The sequence below is a fragment of the Amblyomma mixtum genome, chromosome 8 (genome assembly GCF_055824585.1).
Source record: "Amblyomma mixtum isolate Tamu chromosome 8, ASM5582458v1, whole genome shotgun sequence".
In the NCBI taxonomy this organism is placed as follows: domain Eukaryota; kingdom Metazoa; phylum Arthropoda; class Arachnida; order Ixodida; family Ixodidae; genus Amblyomma; species Amblyomma mixtum.
Genome location: NC_143019.1, coordinates 50,350,128 through 50,375,732, shown reverse-complemented (window position 1 = coordinate 50,375,732; position 25,605 = coordinate 50,350,128). Strand labels below are relative to the sequence as shown.

General features: G+C 46.7%; 3 protein-coding genes across 6 annotated transcripts in view; 1 reads left to right on the top strand and 2 right to left on the bottom strand.

Moving 5' to 3' along the window:
• The window catches only part of LOC149332371 (uncharacterized), a 73,148-nt gene extending 65,645 nt beyond the window's left edge, over positions 1 to 7,503 (bottom strand). Inside the window, exons 1-2 of the mRNA XM_089557280.1 lie at positions 7,183 to 7,503; positions 5,695 to 5,771 (exon numbers count right to left, since the gene is read on the bottom strand). Coding sequence (XP_089413406.1) covers positions 5,695 to 5,771; positions 7,183 to 7,276 — 171 coding nt within the window. The 5' untranslated portion in view covers positions 7,277 to 7,503. The remainder of the gene's footprint in view (positions 1 to 5,694; positions 5,772 to 7,182) is intronic.
• A 2,367-nt stretch (positions 7,504 to 9,870) lies between these two features.
• On the bottom strand, positions 9,871 to 21,509 carry LOC149332370 (uncharacterized). Of its 3 annotated transcripts, none has more exons than XM_089557278.1 (6): positions 21,421 to 21,509; positions 16,934 to 17,052; positions 16,027 to 16,146; positions 13,245 to 13,371; positions 12,147 to 12,279; positions 9,871 to 10,872 (listed from the first exon to the last, which is right to left on the bottom strand). In XM_089557278.1, exons 2-6 carry the CDS (start codon positions 17,036 to 17,038, stop codon positions 10,689 to 10,691), a joined length of 669 nt encoding a protein of 222 aa, XP_089413404.1. In that variant the 5' UTR covers positions 17,039 to 17,052; positions 21,421 to 21,509; the 3' UTR covers positions 9,871 to 10,688. The 3 variants fall into 3 exon arrangements, with proteins under 3 accessions (XP_089413404.1, XP_089413403.1, XP_089413405.1); XM_089557277.1 differs by lacking the exon at positions 21,421 to 21,509 and adding an exon at positions 17,217 to 17,875; XM_089557279.1 differs by lacking the exons at positions 16,027 to 16,146; positions 21,421 to 21,509 and adding an exon at positions 17,217 to 18,321.
• On the top strand, positions 17,595 to 25,029 carry LOC149332369 (tubulin beta chain-like). 2 transcript variants are annotated; one of them, XM_089557276.1, is made up of 7 exons: positions 17,595 to 17,750; positions 18,354 to 18,462; positions 18,591 to 18,698; positions 19,735 to 19,979; positions 23,741 to 23,940; positions 24,185 to 24,621; positions 24,750 to 25,029. In XM_089557276.1, the coding sequence occupies exons 1-7, from the start codon at positions 17,694 to 17,696 to the stop codon at positions 24,929 to 24,931; spliced, it is 1,338 nt and encodes a 445-aa protein (XP_089413402.1). In that variant the 5' UTR covers positions 17,595 to 17,693; the 3' UTR covers positions 24,932 to 25,029. The 2 variants fall into 2 exon arrangements, with proteins under 2 accessions (XP_089413402.1, XP_089413401.1); XM_089557275.1 differs by having other exon boundaries at positions 18,588 to 18,698.
• Positions 25,030 to 25,605: the final 576 nt, after the last annotated feature.

Sequence of the window (25,605 nt, the reverse complement as noted above, 5' to 3'; positions counted from 1 at the left end):
GTTTCGCAGCCCCTTTAATTCGCTTGCTTATAACGAGGTTTCGTTATGCAGCAACAAGAAAACGGCACAGGAAATGTCACCCAGAGGATCGCCCACAGGGCGTCAGATGGCGCCACGTTCCCGTCGACAGCGCACCAGTCTGCCGCGTCGGGACCAATCAGAGCAAGCTCAGTGGCGAGGTACGGTACGCGCTACGCTAAAAGTATCTAATAGACACCTTTAGCATAACGTGTACCGTGTTATCGTTACCGGTACCGGAGTACCGGGAGCACGCGCGCAGCCAATGCGCATGCGCAAATTGCCTTGACGGCGCCATATACCCGGCAGCTGTAGGCAGCTGTGCTCGCGCCCGAAGCGTCGGAACCAATCAGCACGTACTCACCGCCGGTGGGCGGGTTCCCGGTACTCCGGTAACACGGTACACGGTATGCTAAAGGTGTGTAATAATACGAGCTTGATTTCATTCAGTTCGCATTTGCGCTGTGTTCCCAAACTAAGACGCGAAAAAGACGACACGGACTGCACTTGGCGCGCGTCGTCTCTTTATTTGTGCCTTCGTTTGTGAACACAGCGCAAGTACTAAATGCTCAAGCGCCTCAGAGCTGTCCTATAGCGCCAAAATAGCGAATGTGCATCGCGCGTACCGCCACTGCTACACCGCGCCGCAATGCGCACGCGTTGATTGGTCCCGATGCGATAGGCGTGCAGGCAACTGGCCGGCACCTGGAGCCATTGAGCGCCCCCAGGGCGATCTGGGCATGCGCAGTGGCGGCGCGCGGTAGCGGTATACGCTATATATGCCAAGTCTATAATACCGGTCACGGTGTTGCCGCGAAGGCGTTCCTTCTGTGTGTATCTTTTGAAGCGAGTAGCTTCACTAGGCTCGTCAACACCGCGCTTCGCGTGACCGTACGCCAGATTTGCCACTTCTGCGCATGCGCGAAACCGAGTGACGCCACGCACGGCGCAGGTGGCCGCCGTCGCCGCCGCCGACTCCGTCGCCTGACCTTTCGCCGCCGCCGCGCGCTACTGTGCATGAGCGCCGCCGCTTCTCCTCCTCGCCACCGTTTGACCTTTCGCCGCAGCCGTGCGCAGGCGCAGACACAGTCGGACGGCGCAGAAACACCGATCCAGAAGTGGCAGCTTGGGAGTTGGCTGAAAAGCAGCGAGAGCTTTTCGCTTCGAGATATCCAGGCTTAACCTTAGCTAAGCCACAGCCAATTTTTTTCTCTCCCAACCACTGCAAGGAAACGAATTCGGAACAGCGATAAAAACCAAGAAGGACTGGTGGTGGCGACCGCGAATTCACACAAATGAACCCAACCTTGATGCCATGTAGTGTGCGTACACGTCAGCTCCCAGCAGCTACAGCCGCTTCTTCGTGTCCCGGAATATGAACAGGCGGGGGCGGCCCGCCCCCCGAGTCTAGCAGGCATGACGGCGCATGACGACGAGCCGCCTGCAGCCCCCATTATACGCACGCACGCTCTCGGCGGCGAGGCCTCTTCGGGTGTCGCTGGTCCATAGAGCGTAACGTTGAGACCAGTTTGCAACGAAATGGTGATATGGTCGATACCATCCCAGGTGACGGCTGTACACGCTGGTTCAACAACATTAGTAAAACGGTAAACGCGCACCCCACTTGCGAAGCTGGGAACACGCATTTGCTACGAACAGTGCAGTTACTCGAAAAAGAAGGCGCGAGAACTGCTTTCATGACCATCACCAGCCCGGTTACGTCCCATGTGGGGCCCTCCATCATTATCTGTTACCTGTCCTTCAACACAGCGCAGTTTTTAAATCTGATCCCTCTATCTGACTTTGGCCGCCTTAGGTTGCATTTCCCTTCCCCCGCTGTCCCTCGGTTATGGGTTGCGATGGTAACAGACACCTTTAGCATACCGTGTACCGCGCTACCGTTACTAGTACCGGAGTACCGGAAGCCCGCGCGCAGCCAATGCGCGTGCGAAAATCGCCTTGATGGCGCCAGGTACCCGGCAGCTGCGCGCGCGCCTGTAGCACCGGGACCAATCAGCGCGTGCTCAGCAGAGGTTCCTAATACAGTGTACCCTGTATGCTAAAAGCAGACACGTTCAGCATACCGTGTACCATGTTACCGTTACCGGAGCGCCGGGGACCCGCCTACCTCCGGTGAGACACGCTGATTGGCCCCGATGCTGCAGGCGCGTGCGTAGCTTCCGGGTACGTGGCGCCATCTGGCGACGTCAAGGAGATTTACGCATGCGCATTGGCTGCACGCGGTCTCCCGGCACTCCGGTAACGGTAACAAGGTGCACGGTATGCTAAAGGTGTTTGCGCATGCGCATTTGCTGCGCGCGGTATCCCGGTACTCCGATACCAGTAACGGTAACACTCAACACGCTGACACCTTTCGCATACCGTGTCACCGTTACCGGAGTACCGGAAAACCGCGCGCAGCCAAAGCGCATGCGCAGATTTCCTTGGCGTCGCCAGATGGCGCCATGTACCCGGCAGCTGCGCGCGCGCCTGCAGCATCGGGACCAATCAGCGCGCGCTCTGCAGGCGCGCGCGCAGATGCCGGGTACGTGGCGCCGTCAAGACGATTTGCGCACTGGCTGCGCGCGGGCTCCCGGTACTACGGTACCGGTAATGGTAACCCGGTACACGGCATGCTAAAGGTGTCTAATACCGTGTCATCGTTACCGGATTATCGGGAGCCCGCCCACAGCCAGTCCGCACACGCTGGTTGGTCCACATGCTGCAGGCCTATGCGCAGCTGCCGGGTACCTGGCGCCATCTGCGCACTGAATGTGATTTGAGCATGCACACTGACTGCGCGCGGGCTCCCGATACTCCGTTGCCGGTAATGGTAATACGGTACGCGGTATGCTAAAGGTGTCTGCTAACTACTGGGATGTTCTGGGTACCAAGACGGAGACAGCTTTCTTCGGCTCCCGCCGATGAGGCTCCGAAGTCTATACGTGGCTAACACATGACTCGCGCTTTGGACTCGGACATCGGGGAAGGCCGCGGAGAGTTTCGATCCCGCTCAAGCGGCCGCGGACGGCTTCCGCAATTCTCGTCCGTTATGTACGAGTTGACGCCATAGAGGTGAAATGCGTCGCCCTCCAATGTCACCCTCCAGATAAATTCCATCACATGTGTGAGTAAAAGCATCAAACTAATCAAAGAGGGTAAATCCCTCTCACAGAATTGTTGCATCAGATGTGTGACTGTCCCGTAATTTTTCATTTTGTAATATACTGAGTACCACTGTTGCAGCCCCCACCCTTGACTAGCACTTCTCTCCAGACAGCCGCTAGCACTGTCCCTCTTCTCAGGCGATGCGTTGTGCAGCAGCAGCTGCCACAGGCAGATTGTGCCGCACTCTTCTGCTCTCGCCATATTCTCCTCCTTCCACAGTAACCCGCTTGCTCCTGTTATTGAGGTTACCACCCCCTGCAGGTACCATCCTCTAGGAGGTTACTGAGCTGCTTCCATGGTAACCGCACGTAACCACCTAGTGGTTAAGGAGGCAACCACCCTCCGGTTACAACTACGACAACACTGACACTCAAACCCAGGAATGGGCATTTAGCAGCTGCACTGCAATAAAATGCACTGTGTGGCTTATTCCTTAGCAATTCCATTCTGCAGGCCATCAGATAAGTTACACACTATCCAGAAGTAAATGTATAAAAGTTATCGAGTTTTGTACTAAAAATAGATTTAAAGTTTGATCAAGAATAGCACAAACTTGGTCAACATGTTACACTAACAGAAATGAAGAGCAACATCTGTGCTCTCTTTAGCTGCCACGAAGTGAGCTTATTGCAAAAGCCAGCCGAAACAGAGTGGTAGCGCCATCTGTGATACACATTATGAACTTCCAGCAGGCTAAAACAAAATCATCTGCAGAGTCAATAGAATGCAAACAAGACCACAAACTCTTGTAATTTGGTTGGCCTCATATTACAGGATCCCACTTGAATGAAAGTATTTTTATGACCATAAGCCTGACATTTCCCAAGATCAAGCATTTCCATTAAGCAGTTCAAATAACTTCTACAAGAAGTGAAAAATGGCTAATAACCACATCAAAGATTTTTTATGGCTGGTGAATTCCTGCACAACATCATAGTAGTAGTAAAAATAACACAAACACAAAGGAGTTTTGAAGAAACATGCCAGTGAAAAATAATGGATCCATGAATATGTAAAATCGTGCTTATATATGCTATAAACCCTAATTGTTGCCTTCCATATCTATTAAAACTGGTCAAGTTAACCAATAGAAAATCAAAAGATCTTGCATGCATGACGGACATTTTTGGAAATAAGCTTTCAACATACTGCTGGAATCGTTTTCATGTTATTTCTTCCAATGTGCTTTGTTTATCATCACCAGCACATACCCCTATCACTCTTCAATGCAAGACAAGTTTAAACTTCGAATTGAAATTAATTTCTGTTCTGTTAATAATAACTAAGAAGGTTCAAACAAAAGTGAGAAGAATTCACTTGAATTCATTCGGGTTATTGTGCAGTAGCTTCACGAGGATCATGGTCAGATGCAACAGCTTCTACGACGTTCGGGATCATCCACAATGCTTTAAGCGCTATCTCGAAAGTTGAGGCTCATCTTTAAAAACACTACAGTGAGATAGAGGCATATAACTCTGCTTTTTAAAAAGAAAGCAGGCAGAAGCGACGGGCTTTCTAATTTCACCGATATACTTAATGCTTCCACAAGTTTACTCAATACAATGTTTGAGTTCTTTGCCAGCTTGCCTGTTTGTGAGTTACACTTGCATCCCTGACTACTGTCACCACTACGTGACAGTATGTATGGCTTGCCTACTAGTGGTATTGCTATTCCGTCATCAGGTACTAGACTCTACTATTTATTTTACACCTAGCCTATTTTTAATGCTAACAAAATATGCCCAAACACAACGAAAACATCATATGGCAATTTTTACACAGAACTAGCTTCTTATATTAGGAAATCTTTAGTTATCTGAGTACAAGGTTGTTTGATAAAATCTCACATATTCAAGCAACAAAGAGGCAAAATGAAAAAAAAAAATTGTCCAATGCAACAGCTTCCTGCCTATTAATGAAACATGACAAAGAATTGTTAATATTGGCATTTGGTTTAATGTAGGAGGTTCGAATTACCGCATCTACAACTCAATAATCAAGCAACATGCTGTTTATGACACAGTAATGTACACAGACTCATGCTATTCCAGACAAGTTGGGAGACATTTACCAAAGTAAGGAAGCAGTTCTTTTGATTAAAGCCAGACTGTGATTACTGTTGCCTGGTTTGGTTTATGGTTTATGGGGAGTTAACGTCCTAAAGCAACTCAGGAGGGATGCCGCAGTGAAGGGCTCCGGAAATTTCGACCACCTGGGGTTCTTTAGCGTGCACTGACATCGCACAGTACACCGGCCTTTAGCATTTCGCCTCCATCGAAATTCAACAGCCGTGGCCGAGATTGAACCCATGTCTCTCGGGTCGAGCGCCATAACCACTGAGCCACCGTGGCGGCCAGTGCAGCTTCAGATAGCAATGCAGCGCTAAGAGCTCATCTTTCAAGCGAAATCTGCCAGTTGGGGTTTGTGGTTAGCACTGCCTAAATAACACCTAATGTCCCTGCTCAGATGGCGGCTGTACAGAAAAAGCACAGGATCCAAAGTCTATACCTCTTTTCGAAGGGTCACATTGCATCCTTCAAGTTGCTCCAGGCGGCTTTTGAGCAGCTGGAGCTGGGCTCCTTGGTCTGAAAGAGAGGCCAGTTTGAATTAGGCACCTACAACAGTATGGCTCTTAAAACTGAAAATTATGCTATTCACATTCTATGGATGCTTGCTTACCAGCTAAAATATATCTGAACATCTCTTCTTGGAACAATTATATGGACCACCACTGCATATGTTGTACAACAAATTAATTTGTTTTACTAGGCGTAAGGGCCTTTTGTATAAGTCTTTTTAGTAAATGAAGTCCGAATAGGGCTGTAGAAATAACACAAAAATATGACATTAAATTCCAGCACCTTTGGTCTGCACTAGTGAATTGTGATTACCATTTTTGGTAAAAGAGAGGTAGCCGTGATAGTTCTACATTTCTAACAATAGACTTTCCAACCAACTTTCCCATCTTTTAGGAGACATTTGCACTTCCTAGAGAGTGTTTCGTTCCTTCAAAAGAATGAACTAATGATCGATGCTAGACATAAGTAAAAAAAAGCAGTAATTACGAGATATGATGTGTCCAAGCACAGCGCTGGTATTTTAGCCTGCAACATTTAGCCCATCTCTACTTTTTTACCTTTCTGGCATGTTTGTGTCGTGTGTGCCCACAACTGCACATAAGTGCTGTATGGTACACAATGTATACATAATGACATCGCATTATAGATGCAAGTGATACATTATCAGTTGTCATTCAGTTCAACCATCACGTCTCGGTGTGAGCAGCTAGATCATAACGGCACTGACCAGAGAAATTATATATTCGAAATTGATCTGATGTTCTGACATCCATGGGACCATCCACTGACATACTCAAAACAGGTCACATGTCACACGATAGTCCAACCAGCTTTGCACGGGAATTCATGGTGACCCTCATTACATACACATACACACGCAGATAAGCTTTCGTCACTACATTCCCTACGCACCAACGAGAACAAGCGTGCGTGAACTTATACGCAAAAAGCGGTTAAGCTTCTGTTGTGTGTCGAACATGATAGCGTGGAATGCAGCAATAGACGCATCAGGTAGAGAGGACCAATGTCAGAATGCATCCCAGGTCGCTTAAGCTTGTGAGGATAGCAAGCTGTGGATTGAAGCCCGACTTTTTGCTCGATGAGCATACAATATTATCACAGTTTTTCAAGCACATGTTGGAAGTTATTAACGTGTGGCCACTAAACCTGTCACATCACACTCGGTCATGCAGCATCTGCAAGCAATAGGCATCCCTCTCCTGCAACGAAATAGGACGCGGTAACTAAAAAGCAGATCTCATCAAAACAGTGTTCTTTCCCGAGCAAACAGCAACAGCTGCGTTTGTTGGCTCGCGCTGAACGTGAAAACGTAACACAACAACTCGTTTTGGATGAGGAAAGCGCGGCAGTGCGCCGAAGAAATGTACGAGCAGCGGTAAACGTGTGTTTGACGTACCGTCTGACTCTTCACGTCCTTCGAGAAGAACTTCGCTTGTGAGATTTGATATCTGGTTCGTGAGGGACGACAGTGTGCCGCCCAACCAAGACATCTCGGCATTCCAATGGGCATAGCCCTCGAAAGCTGCCCGGAGTTCGCTTTTTTCACAACCGGCGGTGTTTTTACCCACAGTTGCTTCGCTGTCACATGGCTTTCACAAAAACAAGCTCAAAGTGTCCTGCTGAGACGTATGGTCACGTATATGTCGCGTGTTCAGAAACATTATTTGATGCCAACGATGCAGAGTGCAGACGACATGTTTGATACCCTCGAACCACAGGCATTGTCATGGATAGTTTAAATCCAGTTTAAGCAAGGGGTGCTGTGGTCGTTAGAGATGTATTTACGACCGGATTTTCACGTCATAGTGTGTCTTACTATTTATAAACCCTATGTAGATCGCTGTATAGATTCATTTTCCAAAAACCAAGGCCATTCCGCGACATTTTACAGTTCTGTTGCAGTAGCAACGAAATGCACGGTGCACTGGTGCTGGTACCACTCATACTTTGGTCCTTGGCATGCAGCTTAAGTTCATGCTTTGCCATGGCACACAGTGCACATTACTTGCAAAAATAATAACAAAATATCTAGGAACAGATATTGTTTGCACCGATCAGCATGAACCAGGCTTGTTGCCAGGCTGGTGGCGGCGCGTGTTGGCGGAAAGATAAAACGGACACGACTTCACAGAAGCGCGTGATTTGAGAGGCGAGGTGCTACTAAAGCTTTGGGTTCAACAAGCACGACGTAAAATGACGCAGGAAAGAGTCGTTCCTGCCACCTGTTACGGCTGTGAACACAAGGGAACTTTAGACAGCATTAGAAAGGTTGGTTTGGTTTGGTTTATGGGGTTTAACGTCCCAAAGCGACTAAGGCTATGAGAGACGCCGTAGTGGAGGGCTCCGGAAATTTCGACCACCTGGGGTTCTTTAACGTGCACTGACATCGCACAGTACACGGGCCTCTAGAATTTCGCCTTCATCGAAATTCGGCCTCCGCGGCCGGGATCGAACCCGCGTCTTTTGGGTCAGCAGCCGAGCACCATAACCGCTGAGCCACCGCGGCGGCCCATTAGAAAGGAGGAGCGCTCGCTTGCGCCGGAACCAAGGCTTAATTCTTAGCGACAGCAAAACTGCAATCTGGAACATCGGAAAGGGCAGGCTTCGCAGGAGACGGCTCGCATCCTGTCCGCAGCCAAAACCGCAAGGTCACCTTGGTTTGTGCCCCAGCACACAAATATCCGTCCCCGGTAACGAGGCAGCCCATGCGTTAGCCCGATATCTCTACTTCCGGGTAACCGTAGAGCCTCCCGATTGCCAGGGATTGACGAACGTTTGCTAACATACGCGGAAATCGTCAAGAACAAGACGCCTGATGCCGAAAATTTAAATGCCGATTACAGACCGAAAATTTTGCAAACCCCGTCTGATTGTTTCGCACCCATGAAAACGATAGGAAAGACGATAAATGTAAGACCTGCGGAGCGAGAGGGACCCCATAATTTGGGAATGCCCCGGTTCTCCGGGCGCTGGATACAATAAAGAAGCCTGGGGGGAGCTGCTGGGAAGCTAGGTCGCCGCCGAATGTCCGCCTGGCGGCCGAAGCCGCGAAGAACCAATTTAGCTTCGCCAGTCTTTAGTCGCGGAGGTCCCGGTCCCTCTCCCCTAGGCCTGCGTGTCAGGGGCGGGGAATCGAGGATACACCGGTGGAAAGGAAGTTTTAATCATCATCATCAATGCGCACATATGGCACTCGAGCGCCGCGCACTATAGTCCGTTCGCAAAAAAGCAGATGGTACTGACCATCAGATCACTTGGTGCATGTCACTAAATCACTAAAAACTTCACAATGCGCAAAAAACAAAGGTATGAAGTTTCCTCATCATTACAACTCAATGTAAATAAATAACAAGCAAGCCTTCGTATGCATCTCACATTGACCATAGGCTCAAAGTCGCCATTCTCCGTTGCCATGCGAATGTTCTCTTCCAAGTCCTTTCTACCAAAAGCTTTCACAGCCTGAAACCACCTAACCCCTTCCAATGTTTCAGTTGTGGATGCACCATCCTTCAAGTCAGCACTCTATATAACAGTACCTTTCTTAACAAATCTGCATTTTGTATTTGTTCGTTTTGCATTGTACTTGCTCCTTCTTTAATGCCTTTCTGGGCTCTAAGGGTAGTAAAATAAAAATAATGGTTTATGGGTGTCTTGCATCCCAAGGAGATTCGGCTATGAGGGACACCGTAGTGGAGGGCTCCGAAAATTTTGGCCACCCGGGGTTCTAACGTGCACCAACATCGCACAGTACATGGGCCTCTAGAATTTTGCTTCCATCAAAACTCGACTGCCGTGGACGGGATTGAACCTGCGCCTTTCGGGCCAGCAGCCGAGCGCCATAACTACTGAGCCACCGTGGCGGGTGAAATAAATAAATGAATAAATGATAATAATGGTGGAGCTAACAGGCTTTGACATGTTTATCGAAATGTATTTTCTACCTATGTATGTATGAAATGTAACACTTGGAGACACTTTGCAAGATAACATACTATTCTGCCTTAGCACACTTACATATAGAGTCAAGTTCCTCTTCCATTGAGTGAATGCACTGGCATCTTGTGTAACGAAATCTTTCCACACGAGCAGTGGGTTAAATTTTTATTTTGTTGTCACACTGACAGACACATCCGTGCACTTGCCCACGAATATGCCTAGTCGCATTAAAAAATCAACAGGAGTGGATAAAATTCTAAAACCATAAAATGAATAAAACCACACCACAAGCCTTGAGCCAACATCATTTTTGTCTGTCATTTTGGCACTTGGTTTTCGAACGCAGCAAAATGCCCAGTGATCCAACTATTCAGAGATGCAGCTCAAACCCTACAGAGACCAAGCCACCCACAAGTTTGTCAGTGAGGCTATATACACAACAGTACATTGAAACTAGAACAACAAGGTGTATGCAGCTTTGCTTAAGCACGCAATGTGAAAATCAATGCTCAGTTTTCCCAAACATTAACAGTGTGGTATGGTAGGCAAAATGCCATCCATAGCACAGTAACACAACACACCGGAGCCAGCAACACTTTAGCTATCAGACAACCAAGTGATAAGAAAAAAAAAAGCACATCAGCTGCATGCTCGAAAATATAGGTCAGGGCTCTGGCACATAGTTCCGCAACACTGTGAACACCTGCAACCTGAACACCACAGTGAAAACACCAACTGTAGAAAATAGGCTAGTCTCAAGCAACAGTGGCTGCCTATCATTATTACAATTTCTTGATGCAGCACAAACACTTTCAGGCTAAAAATATGACATAATTATTACTTAACAAGCTCAAGTAGATTAGTATCACTGCTTCTGATGTCCTCCTAACAAACTCAGATCTCAAGCATGAACTCTGCATCCACCACAGATATTACAAATCGTGAAACTTTATTGATGCTATCTCTTCAAAGAGAATCCGACGAGTCGGTAGATCCGCTGCATGCGTCGAGACTTGAGAAACCAGATGAGTCGCTGCCTCCGCAATCACCCGCTCCATCTCCTACAGGAATGTATCCTTTTTTTTGTAGAAGTGTAATACACTCCAATTCTCGTGACGCATTTTCAACCTCCTTCAACAAAGCTGAAACGCTGAAGGAAATAGTAAGTTTGCATAAGTGACAAGATCAAATGTACTAAAGGAGTCTAGACGCCAAACTTTTGGTTACACGTTTTATTGTTTGTAATGATGCGTTAAGACCTTGGTATGCATTCATCAGCATGTCGCATTAAGCTATGACAGCTAAATAATTTATAATTTATTTTTCTTCTCTCACCTGTTTTGGTTTGAACATCTGAGCAACGCTTGTGATGTCAAAGGTCAGTATATAGATCATCTGACGCATAAAAAGGCAGCAATATAATCATTGGTTTGTAGTTTTGGTTCACTAGAGGGCTAAAGCTGGCCTGCCTCGAGCCGGAATCAAAACAAAAAAAAGCAGTGATTATAACATCACAGTTTTTTACCACGCCTCACGTGACCTGTGCTGCCCTTTGACATCATAGCCATCACTCGGCTGTTGAAACTGAAATCGAAAAGGTGAAAGAATAAATTCAGAACAAAACATGCAACCAAAATTTTGGGTGTATACTCCTTTAATGTTAAGAAATATTCGAAACTTTGAATAGTTTGAGAACAGTATTTACTATTCAATTCTCACTGTGCTTTCACTATAACATCTATTCAATTTCAACCATCCTCAACACTAAAAAATTACAAATTTACTGTTCATCTAAACTCATGGCGAAACATCATGATATTTCCAAGCAGCAGCATCTTGCACTTGTCACGCGAGTTAACTTGCTTTTTACCTCAGAGAGAGAGAGAGAAAAACCCTTTAATGAAAAACAGGGAATTTAACTGGAATTTCAAAATCACTGGCATCCTACTCTGCATGGGGAACGGAATTTGGGAGACAAAGACAGAAGGAGAGCATTGCGGAAAAGGTAAAATAAAATAAATAAAAAGGGGAGAAGATAAATTTCGGCCATTAAATGCATACTAAGGTGCATCGGCAAGTTATGATGTAACGTATGAAATGATGAAGTGCATAGTCCGACAAACGGGAAGCACAGAACTGACAGCCAGCATGCAGCATAAGCCCACGCTAGGCCTCGCATAACATCAACGCGCTAACGACCATCGAGAGCAGACCACACGCTCTTGCGAGTTGGAAAAAGAAGTGTGGTGCCACACTGCACATTTTATTCAATTAAATTTATTTCAATTAAATGCACTGGCACCTCCCACAACTGCCCACCATGGCAGGTGGACCGCCTGCTTTTTCACGACGTGGAAGGACGCTGGCTTTTCTCATAAATGGGGCCTCTGATGCTACTGAATTAAAAATGAGGAATTTGGTTACCTGGATGCCTCCTGCTTGCAGGCTATGGTCACGAGCTTAGCTTCTGCGTACACCTTGGCGAGCTCGAGATGAGCCGAGCCTTCCAACAACTTGCCGCTCTTTGCCAACTCCTCAATACACAGCTGTGCATCCTCTGGGGAGAAAAGAAAACAGAACGGTTATGCAAACACTGAGGACAAATCGAAGCTGGCCTCTAATTGAAAATTACTTTTATAAGCTACAAAAGGCAAAAAAAAAAATACAGGCATCACAGCCACAGTTAGTTTGTAAAAGCAAACTGGAATGACGTCAAGTGCTTTTTGGTTGTCCATCTCCGAGGCTCAACCACATCCCTGAATCAGGCACATGGTTACCATTTCACGTGCATCTACAAACAAAAATTTGAGAGCACTGCAGTCGGCTGCATTGGAGAAATGCGAAAGCACTTGGGTTTGAGTGTTAGCAACTTTTTTTTTTGCAAGTCATCGTTGTCTAACATTAGTACACATCCCCAACACACTTTACCATCATACACACCACAACGTGTTCACTTCGAGCCGTCTCTAACACGTCTGAACCAACGACCCTGTGTGGCATATGCGTTGCGTGCCCACGTGGGTTCAAACCCCAATGCCAGCAAATTCTCTTTTCAAATGAGATCACGCGAGAGGTACCAATTCCTGTGGACACAATTTGTGGACACATTTCGTGGACACATTTTGCGGACACATTTTGCGGACACATTTTGCGGACACATTTTGCGGACACATTTCGCAGACACATTTTGCGGACACATTTCGCAGACACATTTCGCGGACACATTTTGCGGACACATTTCGCAGACACATTTTGCTGACACATTTTGCGGACACATTTCGCAGACAAATTTTATGCATTTCGCGCACGTTTTGCGACGGGTTTTCCTTTGCATGTGGCATATAATGCTTTCACATTAAAAAGAAAAAAAAATTGAACGATCTGAATTGCCTGTGCCGTTAATAATGAAAACAGCAGAGGCAAGATATGTTGCGAGCACGAGGCAATATTGGTGCAGTCATTACAGCACCACATCACTTGTAACAACAGAGCGAAACTGACACAGGCTGAAACTCAACTTACCGCGTTCTGCATGCGTGACATTTTTGATGATAACACTGCTAGGCATTTCTTCAGCCTTATTTTTGATCATAGCAATGCAGTTTTCATCCAAGGCATCACCAAAACCTGTGCTTTCATCAAGTACATCCTGCAAAGGCAACAAAACTAGAATGACGGTGTCACTAATTGAAATGGTTGTCCACATTGCTTATTAAAACAATAGCTGCTGCATGCAGAGAAACCTCACTCAAATAAGAATGGTAAAAAAGAAAACCTTCACATCTGTGTTTCCACTACAGGGGAAATTGGATTACTACATTGTCATCATGAATGAGCACCTAATTGCGTAACAGGGAGACGGACACGAAAAGCCAAAGTCTGCATTTACGATACAGCGTTCTGAATAGTGAAAGATAATCAGGAAGAACATATTGCAATGTGATGCCAGAACAAGAATATAGAGCTCACACCACAAAAAGTTGAGAGTTATGTTGAGTCACACATGGTTATTTTGTGATTACTTGACATATCCGCCAGCAGCCATGACAGGTGCAGGGCAATTGGCAGAGACATCCTGACAACAGGTCAACGCCATTCATTAGAACACCTCCTTTTAGAGGAGTTTGCTACTTTTTTCTTGAGTTGTATCTCATTATAGTAATTTATGAAGACCGCAGTCATGGAAATCTACTCTTCTACAACCTGCTCACATAAACGAGGCAAGGTGACTGTTTCCACAGGTGCGCCACAGCTGTGATGCCAACTGAGCACCAGGGCAAGTGTACAAAATACATCATATACTGAACGCTCTATACAGAGGATGCTTCTTAGAACTAAATGAAGATTTTTAGATGTTAATGGCATATTGCCTAAGCTGCCATACATCGAGTTGCAAGCCAAATTTATTATGTGTCTCCTTCAAGCTCTAATTCTTATCTAAATGAAGAAAAAAAAAGATTTTTTGTGCGGAGCATGCCAGCAAACAACAGAGAAGAAATTCCCATTTTATCCAATAAATAATATCAATTTCTCTGGAGTCTTTCATATAACCACACAGACTCAGAACTGCTTTCAGGGTGTCAAATACTTTTTTTTGACTGATCCCTGCCATATGAATTTGCTATGTAGAAATATCACAACATTTTAGGCACTTTAATGCCCTCATGCCCGGAAACAAAAACGCTCATTACAGCTGTAGCAGTGGTAACGTAACACACGAAAGCATCCATTCTAAAAATGATTTTTTTGCGCTCATTTGCATGCCTGGTTGTGTGTGTTTCTACATATTGGTTCTTCATGTCTCAGCACATTTTACTGCATTAGAGGGCGCTGCTCTTTGTATATGAGGAAACTTATCGTGTTCCAGACTCGTCCAGAACCCAGCAAACCAAAAACTTCTCGGAGACATCTAGCTAGACGTCTCCGAGAGGTTTTTGGCTTGCGGGGAAGGGGATGTACTATTCACAACAGTGGTCTCCCTCACTCAGCCATGTTTGCACATGCTGTACAGCAGCGAATGAGCAGGCTTCGCCTCTACGATGTCGCCTCCATCGAGATTCGACCGCCGTGGCCGGGATCGAACCCGCATATTATGGGGTAAGCAGCCGAGTGCCATAACCACTCAACCACTTCAGCGGCAAAAAGTTTTTTTAAAACAAAAAAAATTTTAAAACAAAACTGAAACCACAGAAATGGTGTTATAGAAGCAAACTAGATGAAGTAGCTTGTCCAGGAGCGCTGTACTGAACTTTTGGCGGCAGGTTCGAAAAGTCTGTCATACATGGTCTGTTCTGAAAGTAGTAGGACTAATTTTTTTAAACAAAATTTATTCAAGAGAATAGTACAAACGATTACAATTTTTCAAGGTAGCACCCTTCCGCACCTACTCACTGCTGCTAATGAGTCTTACAATTTTCGTACGCCTCCAGGAACGCCTGGACCGGAGTGCTGTTTAGCTCCCTCGTCACGGCCTGTTGAACCACCTCTACCGATCCGTGATGTTTCCCCTCGAGCGTCGATTTTATTCTCGGGAATAGAAAAAAGTCTGGCAGGGCCAAGTCGAGGCTGTAGGGGGGCTGAGACAGCGTTGCCGCCTTGTGCGGGACAAAAAATCGGGGTCCTCATTCAGATGACGAAGAAGATCCTACCGGTTGGCCTTTTCCTCCTCTGACAACACTCCCGGCACCAACTTTGCGCACGCTTTCCTCATGGGTAAGTTTTCTGTCACGATCCCAAAAACTTGGGTTTGAGGAATGCTCAAGTCATCAGCAATCATTCTGATAGATCACTGTTAAGTAAATGTTTCCCTCGCTACACATTTTCGTTGGTCTTGCTGGTCGAAGGGCGTCTGAAGCGGTCGTCTTCCTCCACTCTTTCCTTACCTTCTCGGAAAAGCTTGTGCCTATCAAAAACACCTGATCTACCCATGGAAGCGTCACCGTAGGCCTCCTTAATCATGTTGTGAGTCTCTTTGCCCGTTTTACCAAGATTTACTCAAAATTTGATCGCGTATCGCTGATGCAGTAAACGCTCGACGATTCTGCGTGACGAGACGTTTCGACAGGGGTTCACAGTACAAGCGACCTCCTCTTTTTAACGGCCGAGAGCCGACTGCCGATTTTCCACAGCATTCCCAATATCCCCCTTCAACGATCCTGCACGCGCAGACCACCTCTCGTCCGCCCGTTCGCCCAGGAAAAAACCAGTCCTACTACTTTCAGAACAGACCATGTATATGACCAAGTGCCTATGAAGTGGTAAGGAAAGAGTTAAACCAATGCCAATGATACCAAAAGTTACTTACCTCTGTTTCCATTGATTTTTTGAACTTCGACAGTTGTTCAAAGAGGGCAACTTTTCTACGCAATTCTTGTTCTTTTTCAATTAACTCACTGACATTGGCAAGGCCTTCTGTGAAAAGTGACTGAAATGCACCAAATACATTCATTAGGCATGTGAGGTTTAACTTCCACTGAAAATGCAAAGCACACACAACGGTTTAGGGTTTCACGTGCATCCAAATGTTACCACCGCAGCCGGCAACCTGAAGATGGCCTGTATGAAAAAACTAACTATACTCTAATGACAAGGAAACTTTTCACTGAAAACAAAGCTTTTATAAGCTAGCAAAAGTAAAAAAAAAATGAAACGCAGGTACCACTGCCACCACTGGCCATTCTCTGCAGAGCTGCTCTGAAATGAATGCCTTGAAATCTTCTGGCAGCTTGACTTGGGGCCACCTAATCTCAGCCCAGTGCATAACTCGAGCTAGAATTGGGTCATTGCAAGTACAATAAATAATCTTCTGAGCGTCCCAAGATAATCTTGGCGCTGCTCCACGCACTACAACTTGAAAGAGCCGTTTTCCCAGAGTTCTCTTCCCGAGTTTTTGGCAATCAGTCCGAACATTTATCATCATCATCATCAGCCTGACTACGCCTACTGCAGGGAAAAGACCTCTCCCATGTCTCTCCAATTAACCATCAAAGCATCCTAGGACATGAGACTTGAGGCACAGGTTTAGAGCGGTGCGAATGTTTCAATAAACGCTTGAGATCAGTCACAATCCTAAACTGTCGCTTCATATTTATGAATGAATTTGAGGAACTTCTTCCAAAAGCTATGGCCATAGCCTCGCACACAGTTTGCGCATAATTCTGTTCAGCTAGTGCACCTCAGCCTTTCAAAGTCTGAATAAGTATCACTACTACCTCGAATTCCGCGTGGGCTTCTTGCGCCCGCTTTCGGAGGTCTTCTTCGAGGGCCTTCGCCAGCAGGAATTCGGCCCAGACCTGCAGACTGTTGGCGTTCGCCATACCAAATATTGTAGCTGTAATTACAGAACAAAAGAACAGCAGTTAGGATTTGGCAGTCAAGTCAAGAGGAGCGCGGTGGGAGACGCGGGAGAGGCAGCGCGTGACGGTAAGAACGCTAGACGCGTCACAAGACGAACGCCAGTCAAAGTGCCCAGGAATAAAGGTTAGTATGACGTACCTTTGGAGTTTCTGATAGATCACTCTACTCTGGTAACAGCAGAATTACCAACGTTCCAATGCCAACAGTATAGTGCATACAGCTAACAGCTATTAAAGGGCCCGCTGGCTGCTTTGGTCACGTGATAAGCCTGGCGGAAGTACCGAAGTACGGAAGCAAGCCAGTGAGCGTGAGCAAGTGCGGATGCAAATGAAAACGATTGAGATAAAAAGGTTTTCGTAGGCAAAAACAAACGCTTTTACACAGACCGATGACAACTAATAGCAGCCAGCAGCAGCTTACTTGGTCAAATAACCAAAAAAAGAAAGAGAAGTACACTGTGGCACACAACGAAACCGAAACTTACTGCTGTGCCGTGCATTTCACGTCACTTCCTTTCTCGCTTTTTTCGCATATAAGCGCCCGAGCCTGCCCGAGCCGGTAACCGTTGGTCGCCATTCTGACGTTTGTCTTTGGGACGTGTAATTTATAATCAATATGCGTGAGATTGTCCACATCCAGGCTGGCCAATGCGGAAACCAGATCGGTGCCAAGGTAAGCTGAAAGTCTGCTCATCGTTGCATATCGGTACACAGATTTCGTGGCTCAAGGGCATGCTTTTTGTCTCCCTAAGCTGTAGCGATTTCCGTTGCAGTCAAAAGTTTGAATTACCGCTTTGTATTATGTAAGGCTACATTTTAATTGTGAAATTCTGATGCCCTGCTTTAGTCTCGTTTCTTATGTGGCCGTAAAAATTGCTTTATTACGCTATCTCTGCTTTTCTGCACGGAATTCCTGCTCGAAACATCTCTCGCACGCTGTCACATCACCGCATCTTTGGCGTGGCCTTCTGACGTTGCCATGGCTGCTTCGGCTCTCTGCCCCGCCACTCGGGATTTGTTTTGTATTTTTCCATAACGGTCACTGTAGTCGTCGTGTAAAGTTCTGGGTGGGGCAAGGAAGCTAAAACCTCGCGGCCATCTCACTTGGGTGTGGCACTCATTCTCGTAGACGTCAGATGCCCCCGTTAAGACTACAAAGGAAGAGAAGGAAGTTCTGGCAATCTTCACCAGCCTTCCATTTCTAGTTCGTGAGCTTGATATTGCTTGTAAGCCGAGACTTGTCACTCAACGACGCTACGATTGTGTCTTTTTGCAGTTTTGGGAGGTTATTTCGGATGAACATGGCATCGACCCGACCGGCACTTACCATGGCGACTCGGACCTCCAATTAGAACGGATCAACGTCTACTACAATGAAGCTTCTGGTACTTTAATATTCATTGCGCCTGTCGTTAAATTCGCTCAGTGTGCATGAATTTTTGTGTGGCGCTTCTATTCTAGCCGTGCCACATCCGCTGTACCACTAAGTGGCGTTTTCTTTATGTTTGAGGAGGTAAATACGTGCCTCGGGCCATTCTGGTCGATCTGGAGCCTGGTACCATGGACTCTGTGCGGTCGGGGCCCTTTGGACAGCTCTTCCGGCCTGATAACTTTGTGTTCGGTAAGGAACTCCATTTTTAATGCACGGGACAGTTCTTCATGCTTTTTGCACTGTTGATTGTACTGAAATTGATTGTACGCAAGCTCCAGTACGTCCCAAACAGTAGTTGAAAGTCTTTTAAATTGAGCCTTGTTCGGTGCTAGAGTCTTTGCAGATTGGAGACTGACCGCCTAGTTACTGCTTAGGGATTACTATATTGGCCAACAAGTAAGTTTGTAACTTTGTGGGGTCATGACACTCGCTTTTAATGAGCTGTGCGTATTCTCCTTAAGATTTGTTCCTGCCCTTTTGCTCATGTTCTAGTGATTCATATTGTTACGACAAAGTGGCCTTCTGCGTGAAGGGACGAACGAAGAAGTTGATGTGGCTCCCTGCTAGGAACTAATCATTCTAAACCTCTAACACTTGTAAATAAATGTAAATAGTATTTCCCCATAACATCCCTGGTGGAGGTGCTGGGTGAATACTATATATTCTGTTTCGAAATGGGTTGTGTTAATTTCGGGCATAGTGGTCTGTACAAACTGCATTTTGTTTTGACTTATCTGAATGCAGCAATTGGCCTCAAGGTGCATTGCTATCCTCTTGATGCTTTCCACAAGCACCTTAGCAACTGCCATCACTATACTCAGTCTCGTACATGGCAGGCAACGCTGTGTAGGCTGCAAAAGTAGTGCGCCCGGGAAACCGCATTGCTCCGTCACATATCTGTTCATCTCAAAGCCGCAGTGGGTGTTCGGGCGAAAATGTGACAAGAGGTAAATCGGAAGTGCAGGAGGTTGCCAGTCATGGTATTCAGATTTGTTGCAGCGAAACATGCTTGTGTTCTCTTCGGTTGTTTGGCGGCAAACTATACTTTCTGGGCGGGGACATAGCCTGAGCGATCACACGCATTAGGTTTGGCAACTTTGACTGCCATATATAAAACAAAGTATAGTACCGTAAAAGAACCAGACAGTACTTTCCAGCAGGCAGTGCTACCGGTAAGATGCCCTTGGGCACATTTGGCAAGCCACACTTGTTTTGTGTCCATCAGGTCAGAGTGGTGCGGGTAACAACTGGGCCAAGGGACACTACACCGAGGGTGCCGAGCTGGTGGACTCGGTGCTTGACGTTGTCCGCAAGGAGGCCGAAGGATGCGACTGCCTGCAAGGGTTCCAGCTCACCCACTCCCTCGGTGGTGGCACGGGATCGGGCATGGGCACCCTGCTCATCTCAAAGATTCGCGAAGAATATCCTGATCGCATCATGAACACGTTCAGCGTTGTGCCTTCACCTAAGGTTTGTAGATTCCAGTTAGAACTGGTGTTGCAGTGCTTTCATTGTCTTTGTCATTCTGTTTTACCCGCCGCGGTGGCTCAGTGGTTATAGCTCGGCTGCTGGCCCGAAAGACGCGGGGTCGATCCCGGCCGCGGCGGCTGAATTTCGATGAAGGTGAAGTTCCAGAGGCCAGTGTGCTGTGCGGTGTCAGTGCACGTTAAAGAACCCCATGTGGTCAATTTCCGGTGCCCTTCTACTACGGCATCCCTCATAGCCTGAGTCGCTTTGGGACGTTAAACCCCAATGAACTAAACTAAACATTCTATGTTTTGTTTTAAAGGAGTGTAAACTCTAAATAATAGTCGAGCGGATCGCGAAGTGGTACTCTCCTACCAACAAAGCGACACCAGGAAGCTTCCTTTGTTCAGACACCCCTACCCGGTCTGCGGTGCGTACGGGGGACGCCGTCAAAATGCATGGCTGTGGGCTGCTTCGTAATTCCAGCAGTTGCATGCAATCTTCCACGGTATGTGTGCTAGGCGCAGTTCTGGCTTGTAGCACTGGGTGACTGGAATGAGTGAACACTTTGTCTGATCTTTGTATTTTGCATTTTCCATTTGGAATAACTTTCATTCGCATGCTCAGATTTGAATTCTTTTTGCAGTGGTCTCTGTGACGCACAAGGAATCCATTCAATCAAATTCATTCGCACTGTGGAGAACATCATGGTGCTGATTAAAGACTAGGACCGTGCAGGCATAGCACAACGCTTCGTCCCGAGAGGCACGGCCATGTTGGGCTGTAGGAAACCTGTGCAGTGAAATGGCGGCGACATGTTGGCCTCCTGCTGCACCATCATAACTCTAATGAGACAAAGTGGGGAACGATTCCTTTTTATCATGCGGGCTTCAAGATTTATAAAAGCACTGATCTACACTAAGCCATCAGTGCTTTATGGATAAATGGGCTAAAATTATATTTAAAAAAAAAATTGAAATGGGCATCTTATAACATTCTCTGCAACTTCAGAGCAGAAAAATTTCGGAATTTTTATAAGTAAATTTCGTCAAAAAAATTAGCAGACCTGGCTAAGAGGACAGCCCACGACCCTGCACCATTGAAACATTCATGCAGCGCATTATCATTTTTAAAACTTTTAAACTGTGGCAAAAATTAGTTTAAATACCCTATGTAGTGACATTTTAACCTTCTTTTTCAGTGTCTGATTTCTGCTACTAAGCCTGCTCCGAAATGCTCCGGGCCATTCCCACTACTGGAAACTGGAGCAGCGTCAAAAATAAAAAATGTCCAACCTATCATTAGAAAGAAAATACACAAGCAAAAAATTTGGTGTCTGTGGCCCTTTAAGGATGACCTCCATGTACGCGAAAACTCGTGCAAAGCGTTTGGCCCTTGTTGCTCGATCCCACATCCACAGTTAGTATTTGCTGTCACTTCTCACCTGTAAGCTCCCTGTGAATAGCCAAGTGGACTCCTGCTGGCAGTTTTCAGTTTGTCGCCTAGCTCCTCCCCCAAGATCCATCTTCGCCTTAGCGAGCCTGTCTGCTTGGTCTTCGCCACTGCTGCTGAACCGCTGCCATTAAGAAAACGTTTAAATTTGCTGTAGCTGTGAGGCAGACCCTCAGCATTTGAATAAAGAGGACAGTCTGCTTGTCGGTAATGGAGGGCTAACCATATTTGCAGCAGGCTATAGGCGGACACATTGCAGGGCAAAATATATTGACTGCACTCCAGCTTTAGACGCAGAATCACTCGTGGCACGTATTCTCACTAGAATGCGTTGCTCACGGTGGACAACTGAAAACCGCACTGTAAGGGAAGGGTAAAGGAGGGAGTGAGAGATGAAAGAGGTGCCATGGTTGGGGGCTTGGAGTAATCACGGTGGACACCTGAACCGCACTGTAAGGGAAGGGTAAAGGAGGGAGTGAGAGATGAAAGAGGTGCCATAGTTGGGGGCTTGGAGTAATCACGGTGGACACCTGAACCGTACTGTAAGGGAAGGGTAAAGGAGGGAGTGAGAGATGAAAGAGGTGCCATGGTTGGGGGCTTGGAGTAATCACGGTGGACACCTGAACCGCACTGTAAGGGAAGGGTAAAGGAGGGAGTGAGAGATGAAAGAGGTGCCATAGTTGGGGGCTCGGAGTAATCACGGTGGACACCTGAACCGCACTGTAAGGGAAGGGTAAAGGAGGGAGTGAGAGATGAAAGAGGTGCCATGGTTGGGGGCTTGGAGTAATCACGGTGGACACCTGAACCGCACTGTAAGGGAAGGGTAGAGGAGGGAGTGAGAGATGAAAGAGGTGCCATAGTTGGGGGCTTGGAGTAATCACGGTGGACACCTGAACCGCACTGTAAGGGAAGGGTAAAGGAGGGAGTGAGAGATGAAAGAGGTGCCATGGTTGGGGGCTTGGAGTAATCACGGTGGACACCTGAACCGCACTGTAAGGGAAGGGTAAAGGAGGGAGTGAGAGATGAAAGAGGTGCCATAGTTGGGGGCTCGGAGTAATCACGGTGGACACCTGAACCGCACTGTAAGGGAAGGGTAAAGGAGGGAGTGAGAGATGAAAGAGGTGCCATAGTTGGGGGCTTGGAGTAATCACGGTGGACACCTGAACCGCACTGTAAGGGAAGGGTAAAGGAGGGAGTGAGAAATGAAAGAGGTACCATAGTTGGGGGCTTGGAGTAATTTCGGCCACCTGAGGATCTTTAACATGCACAGTGCATGTGTGCGTCTTCAGCGTTTCGTCTCCATCGAAACTGGTACTTTGGCTTAATAGCCAAGTGCGCTACCCACTGAGCCACCGTGGTGGTTAACAGGGATGTTTACTAAGCTATATTGTGCAGGCACTAAACAAAAAGCAGACTTCTCCCTCCCATGAATACTGTCTTCACCTCTGCAATTGTCATTGCCAGTGCCGCTACACTGCCACTGTAGACAAAAACAAAAAAAAAATTCCTCCCTGTCTGTGAGGCAGACTCTTGAAATTAAAAAATAAAAACAAGTGAATTGTCTGCTTGCCAGTAACTGAGGGCTACCCATATTTGTAGCTGGCACTGGCGCAGAATCTCCCGCGATGAAACCGTTCACTGCATAGTTTGCTCACAAGCATATTGAGGAAGCAGGTTACAGGAGTGTTGTACTAAGCTGGAGTGTGTAGGTGCCAAGAGAGCACATATCCCCTGGTGCACGTCGCATGCCGCATTCACCTGCTTGGGGTTTGCCCACTAAGCAACTGAGCGAACAACGGCATTCCTCACTGCTCTGCCTTATTGCGTCGTCGTTTCTCGTGCATGTGGATTTTCGTTTAAAGCGACGCTGAAGACAAATTGAAATTGGTCTGAATTGGTGCATTGCTGCTTTCTAATGTCATAGACTCTACTTTCACTGAAAACTGACTTTTATAAGGTAGAAAAATCTGGAAAGAAAAAAAGTTGTCACTGTCTGAGGTTGTTGCAAACTTATTGTAGTGCACCAGGACAGGCACAGATCTATGAGGCTAGCACTGGTGTTCACTTCCAAACGGTAACCAGTTTTTTTGCGAGTTTGAACCGAATGGCAAGGAAAGTTTTTTTTTTTTTAATCCACTTTTCTCCGCAATAAACGCATTTTTTGTTATCAGACAAGTATCAGCATGGCCTGAAAAAGCCAAAGAATTGAAAGGCTGAATCAAGTTGTCTTTGGGGTCCATCCGTCCTTGGCTCTTCATTGCTCCTTGTACAATCCTAAATGCTGTGTATTCTGTTTTCACCACTCTCTCCAGGTTTCGGACACAGTTGTCGAGCCCTACAACGCCACCCTCTCTGTGCACCAGCTGGTGGAGAACACAGATGAAACCTACTGCATTGACAATGAGGCACTCTACGACATATGCTTCCGAACCCTCAAGCTCACCACTCCCACCTATGGAGATCTCAACCACCTAGTCTCTGCAACGATGTCTGGTGTCACCACATGTCTTAGGTGTGTGTCTGACAGCCTTTGTTATGTGTGCAGTTTAGTAATTTACTGCAGTGCCAAGGCCCAACACTGCAGCTGCGATTGGGAGGTCCCCATCATTGCAAGAGAGCCAAATTTTGGCATATCTTTTGGGAAACCAATTAAGAACGGAAGGGTGTGCACTTGATGATGACTGTGTTGCGTGCGTTCCTATCGCATTCCTGCTATTGCGACATGCTTATGCTTTTGCGATTGCCATTCCATGCAGGTTTCCAGGACAGCTGAATGCAGACCTTCGTAAATTGGCCGTCAACATGGTGCCATTCCCTCGTCTGCACTTCTTCATGCCCGGCTTTGCCCCACTCACGTCACGAGGCAGCCAGCAGTACAGGGCCCTGAGTGTGCCAGAGCTGACACAGCAGATGTTTGATGCCAAGAACATGATGGCCGCCTGTGACCCCCGCCACGGCCGCTATCTCACAGTCGCTGCAGTGTTCAGAGGCCGCATGAGCATGCGTGAAGTTGACGAGCAGATGTTGAACGTGCAGAACAAGAACTCTAGCTACTTTGTTGAGTGGATCCCGAACAATGTCAAGACCGCCGTCTGTGACATCCCGCCCCGTGGCCTCAAGATGTCTGCAACTTTCATCGGCAACAGCACCGCCATCCAGGAGCTTTTCAGGAGAATCTCTGAACAATTCACTGGTCAGTGTATTTTTTTTTTTTAATCCTCCACTATCCCGAATCGCTTCACTTCTGGCTAATGAAGTACATGTGCCTCTGAATGGAATTGTGACCATTTCTGTTCATTCGGGCCCTCGTTTTCTTTGCAGCCATGTTCCGTCGCAAGGCCTTCTTGCACTGGTACACTGGGGAAGGTATGGATGAGATGGAGTTCACTGAAGCGGAATCCAACATGAATGATCTGGTGTCCGAGTACCAGCAGTACCAGGAGGCCACAGCTGATGAAGAGGGAGAGTTTGAGGATGAAGAGGAAACCCAGGCTGAGGCTTAAGAATCTTTACACGTACCTTCTTCCTGCAGTATGCAGGCGCTGGCATTTTACGTTTCCCCCGGTTATCTATTGCTTGAAGTAAAGCTTTTCTTTCTGTAGTGTTTGTGTTCATTCCCATTGTGACTCCATCTACCCTGGCAAACAACCCATTCTCGCATTTTACGCCCGCTTTGTTGTTGAACTCTCCAGTACTCAGAGTATCACAGACACTCAGGCATGGGGTGCAGAGTATATATCTGCTTGTACTTCTGAAAGTATTGATAGTTGCTGGGTTGATATTTGCATCTGATCACATCTTCAGTCTGTATGAAACGACCAACTAGTATGGTGTAATGCTGAATGTTTATATAGAAGGCCAATATGTTTATGAGCAGTTTATAGTAGTATGGTGAGTAAATGAGAGCGACAGAATAATTCTGGAGATACAAATGAAAGCAAACTGCAACAGTGTGGTTGAGGATCAATGTCAATAAAATTTTGTTAGTGAAAGCGTGGAAATTGGATTTGATGTAGCACTAAACCAGACTAGACATCGACAACCTGTGAAGTATACATGCTTAGTCAAGTACATGAGGTATCTATAACTCTATTGCAGACAGTATGGTGAAGTCTGCCTAGTGATTCTATTTGTGTTGGTAAGTATGCTTGAATTTTTATTTTGCAGTAATCAGTAC

What these genes read in the sequence shown, in the direction of transcription:
- LOC149332370 (XM_089557278.1), bottom strand. Translation starts at nt 17,038, where the DNA reads ATGGCGAACGCCAACAGTCTGCAGGTCTGGGCCGAATTCCTGCTGGCG. An exon ending in AAAAATCAATGGAAACAGAG is followed by an intron (nt 13,372 to 16,026) that starts GTAAGTAACTTT and finishes TTGCCTTTGCAG; the next exon opens with GATGTACTTGATGAAAGCAC. An exon ending in TGCAAGCAGGAGGCATCCAG is followed by an intron (nt 10,873 to 12,146) that starts GTAACCAAATTC and finishes TATTTCCTTCAG; the next exon opens with CGTTTCAGCTTTGTTGAAGG.
- LOC149332369 (XM_089557275.1), top strand. Translation starts at nt 17,694, where the DNA reads ATGCGTGAGATTGTCCACATCCAGGCTGGCCAATGCGGAAACCAGATC. An exon ending in CTACTACAATGAAGCTTCTG is followed by an intron (nt 18,463 to 18,587) that starts GTACTTTAATAT and finishes TTTATGTTTGAG; the next exon opens with GAGGTAAATACGTGCCTCGG. An exon ending in GGTGTCACCACATGTCTTAG is followed by an intron (nt 23,941 to 24,184) that starts GTGTGTGTCTGA and finishes CATTCCATGCAG; the next exon opens with GTTTCCAGGACAGCTGAATG.